Source organism: Euprymna scolopes, chromosome 15 (assembly GCF_053919585.1).
Source record: "Euprymna scolopes isolate OS-2025 chromosome 15, ASM5391958v1, whole genome shotgun sequence".
NCBI classification, from domain to species: Eukaryota; Metazoa; Mollusca; class Cephalopoda; order Sepiida; family Sepiolidae; genus Euprymna; species Euprymna scolopes.
Genome location: NC_136496.1, coordinates 66,522,488 through 66,534,870, shown reverse-complemented (window position 1 = coordinate 66,534,870; position 12,383 = coordinate 66,522,488). Strand labels below are relative to the sequence as shown.

Sequence of the window (12,383 nt, the reverse complement as noted above, 5' to 3'; positions counted from 1 at the left end):
ATTCGACAACGAAGCTACATCCAATGGAGGTCACTCACATATTATAACAATGATTGTATATTATTCTAATGGTATTCGACAACGAAGCTACATCCAAGAGAGGTCACTCACATATAACAATGATCGTATAAGGAGGAGGTCATGTCTAGCTTTAGAGAAACAAACGTCACTAAAAAATATGGACGAGGTCATGCCTGGCATGTCTAGTTTAGAGAAAAAACGTCACTCAAAAATAAGGAGGAGATCATGCCTGGAATGTCTAGCTGTAAAACATGCACAGTGTCTAATAAAAAATATATGGATACGTATATTTATACTGCAAAAGCATCTTAAAAATTATTTACTGGGCTTTAGACTGCAGTGCACAAGCGCTTTCAAAATTGTCAAATCGGACCTATACTGCACAAGCACCTTCACAATTTTTCAAATCGGACCTATACTGCACAAACACTTTCAAAATTGTAAATCGGACCTATATTGCACAACCACTTTCAAAATTATCAAATTGAAGCTATACTGCAGAAGCATTTTCAAAATTGTAAAATCTGACACATAATGCACAAGCACATTCAAAATTGTCGAATCTGACCCATACTGCAAAAGCACCTTCAAAATTGTCAAATTGGACCTATACTGCAAAATCACCTTCAAAATTGTCAAATCTGACCTATTCTGCACAAGCTCCTTCAAAATTGTAAAATCGGACCTACACTGCACAAGCACCTTCAAAATTGTCCAATCGGACTTATACAGCACAAGCACCTTCAAAGTTGTCAAATCGGACCTATACTGCACAAGCACTTTCAAAATTGTCATATTACTTTAACATGAATTCCTTAGTGTAGCATCAGTCTCAGCATTAAATTAACTTTAATCCTCATTATCCTTAACTCAGGATTATATAAAAAAAAAACATCTCCTCCCAATACTAAGAATGGCTTTATAAATAATAATGATTTTATTTCAGATGTGATTTTTGGAATATGACATCTTGTCTCAATGTAGTACACAAAAATAAATATAAATTATGCATCGTTTTTTAATAGAAGATACGGTTCGGTAGACAATAACGCTTCATAATACGGTTACTTGGTCTTTTGGTTAAGATCAAAGTGTAGTATCTGTTCTTCAAATTCAAGCGGTTCTATCTTTTCTCTCACCCCTCCCGGTAAACAGTTAGGATATCATATTGTTACTAATACAAAAAAAGAAAATGGCCGTATGCTTTGTTTTGTTAACATGCCGACTCGTTCTTTACGCGATTTTTGAAATGTTACAAATAAGCACTCAGCATGCAGATTCATTCACTTCATTTTTGGAATATGACATCTTGCCTCAATGTAGTACACGATAAATATAAATTATGCATCTTTTTTTAATAGAAGATAAGGTTCGGTAGACAATAACGCTACATAATACAGTTACTTGGTCTTTTGGCTGAGATCAAAGTGTAGTATCTGTTCTTAGAATTCCAGTTGTCCTATCCTTTGGCTTCCTCCCTCTAAATAGAATTAGGTCATAGTGTTACTAATATCAAAAAGAAAATGTCCGTTTTTTTTTTTTTTTTGTGAAAACATAGGCATTGGTCGTCTCATTTTTACCGATAAGAATCTCTTATTATATGTAATGTTTTGTATACAGACCGCCATTACAGCTTGCTGACGTCAGGTCACATGACATGACTCTGTGTTTTTTCAAATACGTATAAATATCATTAGATTATTACTTTATTACTACATAAATACACTTTTTTGCCCCCCCCCCCTCCAGAAAAACGCTCAGCTGACCAACTTCAGAGTTGATGTTTAGGGCCAAAAATTCAATATTTGTCGTCCGGAGGGTCGAGCTTTAATATGATACCAAATTTGTGATTTTTTTTGTGTCTGTCGAAAGTTTTTAGCAGATATACAAACACACATTTTCGCTTTTATATATATAGATTGTAGCGAGCAGAGTATATCCCAACTTTTGCAACGTAAGTGATATAGGATTACCTATCTCATTGTACATAATAGCCATGGTAACTGTGCTAAAAGCAGGCAGTTGTTCGCTCCTGGCTAATTTTGAACCAGTTGATGGCAGTTAAAATATCTGTATTTGTGAATCTTTTGATGTTCGTTCATCACTTATGAAGATGACAATGATCATGTAGTGGTTTTGTGCATTCGGAAATGGCTCGTCAATCTGATTCGAGCTATGACTTATCTCCTACATGTGGGACATCTGTGGGATAATTCTGTAGCAGAGGGGCTTTGTTTTTCTTTTTTCTAATAGTATATTTCCTCTTGCGTTCTTCAATGCATGCAGATTCAGCAGTTGTAGCTGCTTTGTGGCTTCCAGTATGCCAGGAACATCTGTCTTGGGTTAGATTTTCTCACAAGTTTTAATACAAACCGAACTGTGAGGGAGCTCTTCAGTGAATTTTATACTTACTAATAGAACACCCATCCCAGGGTGAGTATTCAGTTACGTGCTCATGAGATAGAGAATAGATTGCATGGACACCATTGAGAGTTTCCAGATGGGATTTTTGAAAGAATCTGAGCTTACTGAAAATTATACTGAGGAATTGTTGCAAAGTACAACAGTATTTAGAAGTCAACTCTTTTGTGAAAACAAAATTCTTCCATCATTAAATCTTTCTTCATTTTATATGCCCTCTCTTTTACAAATATACATTCTTGAACTCAACTCTTTTGTGAAAACAAAATTCTTCCATCATTAAACCTTTCTTCATTTTATATGCCCTCTCTTTTACAAATATACATTCTTGAACTTTTGGTCATGTGACCTTCCTCTCCATCCCAAAAAAGGAATATAGAATTATCTGAAAAATCAGTTTTGACATGGTTTTCCAAGAGTGTAGACAAAACCATATCTGGTTCATGGCTTGGACGGGGGGGGGGGGGATTTCTGTTTCACTTAACCCAAGTTGAAATGTACTGATATCCAGTATCCTTTTCACACTTTTGGTAATATATTATATACTCATATATTCAAAGCGGCACTCACCTTATGGGAGTTGAACTGGCTTCCTCTGAAGGCGAAAGTTTCATGGAAGTATGAAATTTACAAGTGGTCCCCAGTTGCTTATATATTTCCGTCACGGGAGATAACAATGTAAGGTTTTTGCAGCTCTTGCAGAGAGGTGTTGATGTATTCCCAAATGATCACCTACCTAGTAGTGACCAGGCTCAACGTTGCTTAATTTTGATGAACTAACAAGAACCAGTGTGTCAAGGAGATTTTTCTTTTTTTTTTTACAAAGGCATCACCACTTATCAAGGCCAAGAGGCCACTCGAGGATAAGGGTTAAAGAGTGTATAGTAGACAATTGGACAATAAAGTAATCGTTAGTAATGGAAATTCGGTAAATTTGTTAACTTATATGGAATGGCTCATCAAAAACTTGTTTACGTTAGACTTGAAGACAACCATATTGCAGTTAGCTGGAAAGCAAGAAAACGGCAGAAAATTCCATAAGAATGCAGTTCTAAGAAAGAAACTTTGTTCATGGAATCTACGTTTAGGTTTAGGCACAGATAAAGAGTGGGGGAAATTATTGATAGTGTTTTCTGCTAGATGGGTGTTTCTTGTGAAAGTTTGGCGAGGGGGCACCATAGATTGGAGCTCAGTCAAGCACTTGCCATGAAAATAACGATAAAACAGACAAACTCGCAACATCTCTTCTGTGAGAAAGAGGTTGCCGGGAAGAGAAAAGGACATCTCCTACGAGGCTAAAAAATCTATTTTGAACTCTATCAAGGCAGGATAAGTCCTTTCTAGCAGCTCCTGCCCAAATGTGGCAACAGTACTCCATCTTTGGACGTACCTGGCTCTTATATAGATAGAGAATTGCATCAGCAGTGAGATATCTACTGGATCGATAGAAGGACCCCACCATTTTTCCAGTGGCCTTGGCAACGGATTTAATGTATGTGTTCCATTTAAGATCAGGAGTAAAGGTCGAGCCCAGAAGCTTGTCAAAACATGAAGCCTCCCCAAGATGAGAGCCATTCATTTCAATTGATGCCAGATGGGGATCAGCGTTGATGATGCAAAGATAAAAGCTTGGTTTTAGATGCATTAAAAGTAATGCCACCTCTTTCCCTATTGTACCACTTGCTCCAGATCAGAGGAGAGAGAATCAGAGAGAAGTTGGTCATTTATGGTCTTAAATGTGCTACAATGGATAGTAGTGTCATCAGCATAAATGTCTATGAATGATGTAAAGATGTGATTTGGAAGATCATTAATGTAGATCTGGAAGAGAATTGGGCCCAGCATGGATCCCTGAGGGACTCCAGCATTAATACTGTGAGCTTCTGATTTTTGCCCATCAACCACTACTCTTATGAACATATCAGAAAGAAATGATTTAATAATTGAGACATTTCCAGCTATACCATAACTGGAGATCTTATGAAGTAAACCTTTATGCCATACTCTATCAAAGACGTTTGATATGTCAAGAGCAATTGCGCTAGAAAGGTAGCCTCTTTCAAGAGATTCACTAATCCTATGGGATATAACTGTAAACACATCTGCTGCAGATCTAGCAGAACGGAAACCATATTGCATGTCACTAAGGTTATTTTTGCTGAGATGGTTGATTACTTCTCTATTTAACACAGATTCCAGCAATTTACTCATGACGTACAGGAGACATTGGCCTATACTGAGAGGGAGATGAGCGATCACCTGAATTCTTAAATACAGGACATACTGATGAGATTTTCCAGGATGATGAGACTCGCATATATAATTGAATATAATTGAACATCTTACCTTTTCATGCATTTTGTCAATTAATATCTCATACCCTTTCCACACCTCTTGAATAGTTTTATATGTGTGTGTTAGGATAATTAATCAGAAAAATCAGAAATTAGTATCAGAAAAATATGAGCCTAATTTCTGATTCCAAGAACAATTCTTTAATTTTTTTTCTTGACAAAAAATGAAACAAATTCAGATGTATTTATTTATTAAAATTTGTTCATTTACAACATAAAACTAAGGCCCACAGAACCACGGTTATAAATCTCATTCCCAAATTTAGCATTGACTCTTCAAGTCTAATTTATTTTTTATTGGTTAATTATGGTAAACAAAGTAAATCTCAGTTGATTATTAAAAGGTTTAAAATGCTTTGAACAAAGTTTTTTTATTTTTATTTCATCGTCTACCAATCAGCTTCTTCGGAAATTATTTTTTTTTTCTCTTAGGATATAAGCGAAAAATATATAAAGAGAAAACATTTAAAAGTGTGTGTGTGTGTGTGTGTGTGGGTGTGGGTGTGTGTGTGTGTGTGTGTGAAAACGTATCCTTTCCCCCAAAAGAAAACAGATTCGGATATTTGTTAATGTAACTAACAGAATAAAAGAAGAGATTAACAGAAAGAAGAAAAAAGCGCAGCAAATATGTTACCAAATGCAAGATAAATTATTTTTTACTACATCTGAATTAGTTTGTTGTGGTTTTTTTTTTTTTTTTTTTTTTTTAAGCTTCTTTTTTTAGTTCAAACAAACCTAGTGTCTACTCTGTTTAGTTAGAACAAAAAATGGTTATTTATGTTTTGCGTGAGGATCATTGATAACTGCTTAAAACTGAAAATTAAACAAAATGCTGGTAGAAATACATCAAATAGATGCCAATAATCGTGTGAAAATGCATTTTGTTTGATTTTCAATTATTGAACGATAAGATTAGCGGGAAAAAACTTGAAAAGTATTTTGTTCTGCTTTGCAAAATATATACAAACATTACACAGAGTTAGTTGATCATCATTTGAACATTTTAAAAAAATTAAATTTCTAATCAAATATTTAGATATTTTTAAAGAATCGGAATCAGAATCGGTACTTGGAAAAGTTTTCGAATTGTCCCATCAATAATAAATATATATATATATATATATATATATATATTAGTATAAATTTTATTTATACAAATATTTTGGCTAAATATGTATAGAGATGTTTAAGCTAAAACCTTTTCCAAAGCAAATCTTCATGAGTTTGGCCTATGAGAAAACTTTAGCTGAAACATGTCTGCAAATATGTAGCCAAAATGTTTGTATAAACAAAATCTATACTAAATATAGCTCTACTTATTGAGCAATATGACGTAAACACAGTAAATCACATTACTAACTTCTATGAACAGAAAACAAAAGAGAAACATACACTATACATGTATATATATTCTTTCCTTCTCTTTTTCTTTCCTTCTTATTTCTTCTTTCTTTATATAATTAATTTGTTCATAATTATATTTTTCTATCTCTGCATTTCTCTTATTTTCTTAATATCCACACATGTCCGCAAAAAAGTATGTCTTCTTCCCTTCTCATTTTGACCTTTACCATCTGAAGAAACAGACAGGGAATACCTGTCAGCGGAAACAATTGTAAATGGACCAAAGTTAATATCTTGAGGTTGTAAAAAAAAAAAAAAAACATTCAGCTCTACTAACATATTGAGCACTTTTTATCTTGTTTTTTATCACTTATACCACTAAGTATATAATTATTACAATAAGGGTGACAGGATTACTACCGGTCGGGAGATTCGACCATAAAGCCATTTCTGACTCCATTAGCAAGGAACTAACCTCAAGACCAATCTCAACGGCGAGAAATATTGTTGAAATTTTAACATTTATTTTTTAAATTTCGTAACATCCAGCTATAGTGATCTATTGATTATAACATCATGATTTATTAATTTATTTATCGCGGACTATTATCCTCATCTTTATTAGTTGTTGTTTCACAACGTTACGGCCAACTATTCCTCTGGCCTTCGTCAGGTGGTAACCGCGACGGGATAGGAACTTCGAATCTCCTAACTGCATCCTCAGCAATCACTGGCAACCATAGTTGTCGTCGTCTTACCACGAAACAACAATTAAGAAAGATGAGGGTAATAGTTCGCAATAAATAAATTAATAAATAACTAGCAGGACCTGTGGAAATTCCACAGAAGCATCTTTCATATGTAATATATTGCTGCTGGGCATTCTGTGGCCGTTCAGCGTGAATGAAGAAGACACCCTCATATTATTCGAGTTTTTTTTGGGGGGGGGGGACTGTATCGACCCCCACCCCACCCCCACCACTAAAATATTTACTTTGATATATTGTCTGGGTTGATTATTTCATTGCAAAAACAACAATCAAGTAAGTCACATTTCATCATTTTTACTCATTCTTGGATATGTTACTAATTTCGACAATCATTTTTCATAATTTTAATCCACATTATCGTCCCCTCCTTACTAAAATAATAACTTTGATACATTGTCTGGGCTGATTATTTCATTACAAACACACCAATCAATTAGCACACATTTCATAATTTTTCATAATTCTTGTATATGTTACTAATTTCGACAATCATTTTTCATAATTTTCACCCACGTATTGCCTCCTCCCCTAACTAAAGTAATAACTTTGATATATTGTCTGGGCTGATTATTTTATTACAAACACACCAATTAACTCGCATTTCATCACTTTTCATAATTCTTGGATATATTACTAATTTCGACAATCATTTTTCATAATTTTAACCCACATTATCGCCTCCTTACTAAAACAATAACTTTCATATATTGCCTGGACTGATTATTTTAGGACAAAAACATCAATCAATTCGGAGTATTCTCATAGTATATATGTTCCACCTATCTTATCCAATCCCGGGTGACGGCACGTAATATGCTAGTATATATATTCCACCTATCTCATTCGATTCCGGGCGATGCTGGATATTTTACTAGTATATATTTGCACTTATCTCATCCTATCCTGGGACTGACTTCTTATCCCCACCGCACTGTTAAAAATATACATGAAATAAAGTAATGTTTAAATCGTAAACTGTTTCAGCCATTTCCTGGACTGAATACATAACCTACACCCCACTGTCAAAAATATACATTGAATAAAGTAATGTCTAAAACGTAAATGGTTGCAGCCAATTCCAGGACTGACTTCATAATCCCCATCCCACTGTTAAAAATATACTTGAACTAAAGTAATGTTTAAATCATAAACTGTTTCAGTAGCTTTTCGAAATTAATACATAAAAACATTAACACGGTTAGGGATTAGGTAACCATTACTTCAACATGAATTTCTGAGTGTAATATCAGTCTCAGCATTCAAGTGACTTTAACCCCCCCCTCCTTAAGAAGAGTTTTTTTACAATTAGTGCCATGAGGACATTAAGGACGAAAACATGAACTTAGGATTACTTGATATATTTACGTTACTTTTGGAATGTTACAAATAAGCCCCTAGTGTGCACTGATCCATCTACCTGATTTTTGGAATCAGTAGTACATCCATGTGATTTTTGAAATATGACATCTTATGTCAATGTAGTACATCATAGATATATTATATGCATCTATTTTAGCAGAAGATAATGACGTCATCACCGGCATTTAACACGTCAGATTATCATCCCCCCCTACTTGAAAAGAAGGAGATTATGCCTGGGATCTCATTAAACACTCACCAAATCCATTAACTCACACTTAGTATAATCTATATATTAATACGATAGCGTGTGTGTTCTTAAATATCAACCAATGAAATTTACCGGAAAGCGTGACACACAAAAGAACACACACGCTATCGTATTAATAAATAGATACTCATCTCAATGAATTCCAATTAAATACATCATGATCTGTGCTGTGAGTTTAGGTGACCGACTTTCTATTTCAACTTTAAAGTGCTGACATAATTACAATAATAATTTTATATATATATATATATATAGTACTTGTATTGTTGTTTCTTATATGCTAATCCAATGAAACTGCAATGCTTATAAAACAGTGCTCAATAACAGATAGAGCTGTATTATTCATTTTAGATCAAATTGTAAAATGGTCCTATGAAGCTAGATTTTGAATGAAAGCGCAGTTAAAACATGTATGCACATACGTCTGTAGCCAACAATGTTTATATAAATAAAGGGATTATATATATATATATATATATATATATGGCGATTAAGCTACACTGAATATTCCGCATTTCATCCACTCTAGGATTCTTCAGGCTTATGCGCATAAGCCTGAAGAATCCTAGAGTGGATGAAACACAGAATATTCAGTGTAGCTTAATCGCCATATATATTTTATAAATTACTAACTAGCTCTACCTACGTATTGAGCACTTTTGAAGTAAATACTTAAAGTTTACGCATAAATTTATACTTTTGTATATTAATTTTCTGTGAGTAAATGTAGTTATATATATATACACACACACACACACAAACACACATACATACATACATACATACATACATTTTTTCATGTACATGTAAAACACTTGAATATTTTCATTTCACTAATGCCAAAAAAACTTTTCATGTTTTAACTATATAACTAAGAGATTGTGGACACATGCTATTTGCATTTATCTAGCATTTTAAAGGTACAAAACTGACAAGTAAAAATTTCATTCCTTTTGTTGCTGTAAACCCACTGTTCACATTTACGCTATTATATATTTTATATTTTCTCCTAAAGAAATTGAATAAAAAATTTTTCATCAGAATTTTAACTTATTTTTCTCGTCTTCAATAATTTTGTTTCAGTACCATCCACTCTGGACAGGGCCCCTTTCATCTAGAAATTATAGCACAAGTTGTATCCCATTATTGGAGTCATAACAAAAAGGAAAAGCTCTCCTTCCTCCAAATAATGGAATATTATTTTTTTAAATGTTGAATGTTATACACTGCCAAAAGCATTTTCCAGATCCAAAACAAAAACATTAATAAACAGCAAAAAATGTTACGTTAGAGACACAGGATTTTTTTTTTCTCGGCAAACAAAACATGTTTACTTTTAACGGTTTTTTTCCATTGCTTTTTTTTTGTATTGTACCCATGACTTTTCCAAAATAAGAAACATTTGGAAATTTAATTAAAGATAGTTGAACGCTAAGGGTAAGAACACCCTGACAGAAACTTCTAGATTTCTACATCTGCATTCAGCAATAAACTACAGTGATTTTTCTTTCTACAGCTCTGGCAACAGACGTTGGAACTCATCAGGTAGAGTACAATTGTGACAAACAAAAATAATCACCAAACGATATTCTGAGTAATTCAATTAAGCTTAAACAATCTAATTAAAAAACAAAAGCAAAAAAAACATCGCATCAAAATGATCACGAAAAACAACTGTTGCATATAAATATATTTCTTAGCATATACAATTAATTAGGTATGTCTCTTGTTGAAGCATTATTATATTTGAATAAATGACGTTTATATCAGATTCGCAAGAAAGTTATTGCGGTTTTTAACTTTTAAATTCAGATGAACATATCTCGGCTCAAATAAAAATTTATTAATCGAAATAAGCACCATCAGAATCAACACATTTTTGCCAACGCAAAACAAGTGTATTTATGCTAGTAATGAAAAAATCCTGTGTTTTAGTAGCAATGAAGTCATTGAAGGCGTTTTCAATATCGCTTAGATTTTTGAAGCATTTTTCACACAGAAAGTTGTCGAGATGATCAAAAAAGTGGTAGTCGGTAGGTGAGAAGTTTGGAGAGTATGGCAGATGAGGCAGAGTTTCATAGCTCAATTTGTTCAACTTCTTCAGGGTCAGTTTAGCAACATGCATTGTCATGGAGGAGAGTCGGGCCTTTTCTGTTGACTAATGCTGGGTGTTCTTGTCAAAGTTTCTGATGCATTACATCCATTTGTTGACAAACTTCTCTGCCATAATGGTTTCTCCAGCATTCAAAAAACTAATGAATGAGAACGGTCGCAGACCACCAAACAGATAACATGACCTTCTTTTGATGCAAGTCTGGCTTCGAGAAGTATTGTGGAGCTTTGTTGGCATCTAACCACTGAGCTGAGTGTCATCGGTTGTCGTAAAGAACCCACTTTTCATTTCAAGTCACAACCCGGTTGAGAAATGGGTCAAAGAGATCCAGGCTTAGCTTCAGAAGGAGTGCTACAACTTTGTACCTTCTCTCACTGGCCCCCTCCTCCCCCGACCTGAACTCGTTGGAATACTTCACTTGGTCATATGTCAAGAACATCACCAATGACTTCTCACAACACCGAAGCCAGCCAGATTGCTGCCATCTGCCGAGTATTCACTGAGCTCCCATCGGCACCTGTGGAAAAGGCATTCTCCCCAGTTCCGGATCCATGTTGAGACAGTGATTGAGGCTGAAGGCAGCTACATTGAATAGATGTCAGCTCTACCACATAATCAAGTAATCTGAATTGACTTTTTCAATAAAAGTTTTAAAATAAGGCTGTAGTGTTGTTTTCTTTAGGGCAACAACTTTATCATTCCACCCTGTAGAAGTAAAAAGACTTGCGGATGATGCAGAGTAGATATATTACAGATTAAGTAGAGATATTACGGACGCTAACAAATGGCTACAACTAGCCCCTTCCCCACCCACCAAATTAAAAAATCAAAATTATAAACACAGAATTTGTTTAGAATTTTAAACTGCACATGTGGCAAAATTAAATTCCCTCCCTAAAATAAAGAGGAAAAAGTACACAGAATTTGTTTAGAAAGTTAAACTGCGCAGTTGCCAATATACACCCCCTCCCACAAGATAAACGCACAAGTTTCTGAGACGTGCACAGATAAAAATTCAAATTTCAAAACGAGGCTTCTTTCAGAACAAGAAGATGGCGCCATTTTTTTTTTTTTTTTTTCAAATCTAATTTGAGATCAAATAAAAAACATTAAAATCTACTTAAAAACACAAAAAACATGAACCAGGTAGGTATAAAAGTAGCTTTTATTGACTACGGTAACATTTATTTATTGTCTATTTATAAATATATACATATTTTTTTTTTTGCGTAGTCGTTTGTCAGTTTCTATCTTAAATCCCCAATATATTATTTTTTACCAAAATGCCCATGTATAAATGATCCATTCAATTAATCAATTTCTTTAAAAAGCCATTTGATCACAACAAAACGTGTAAACATTACTCACCTGTCCCATGTGATGAAAGTGTTCCGCTGAGTAGCAATACCCATGCATGTGATTTGGTCAGCCGTGAGGCCAGCAGCTGAAAAAAAAAAAAAAAAAAAAAATATATATATATATATATATATAAATACTCCTATAATTTTTTTTTGTGTATTGATATTCATATTAAAAACCCTTTTTCTATTTAAAAAGAAACTACAACTTTGTTATATATGGGTCGTGGAATTGCATTCATCTGCAAAAGATCTAGCTGATTTGAAGAAGAATATTCTTTTAAACATTAATTTTAATTAATTCCCTATTAGTTTTTTTCTGTTTTCTTATGGGATGATCATCTTTAGTAAACTATTACATGTATTTATATT

The 12,383-nt window shown here is 33.8% G+C and overlaps 1 protein-coding gene across 11 annotated transcripts in view; it reads right to left on the bottom strand.

Moving 5' to 3' along the window:
• The window catches only part of LOC145293856 (glycerol kinase 5-like), a 420,415-nt gene that overhangs the window by 87,299 nt on the left and 320,733 nt on the right, over positions 1-12,383 (bottom strand). For all 11 annotated transcript variants that reach the window (XM_080140555.1, XM_080140557.1, XM_080140563.1 and 8 more), the window contains one exon: positions 12,022-12,097. In XM_080140555.1, the coding sequence (XP_079996681.1) occupies positions 12,022-12,097 (76 nt within the window). The remainder of the gene's footprint in view (positions 1-12,021; positions 12,098-12,383) is intronic.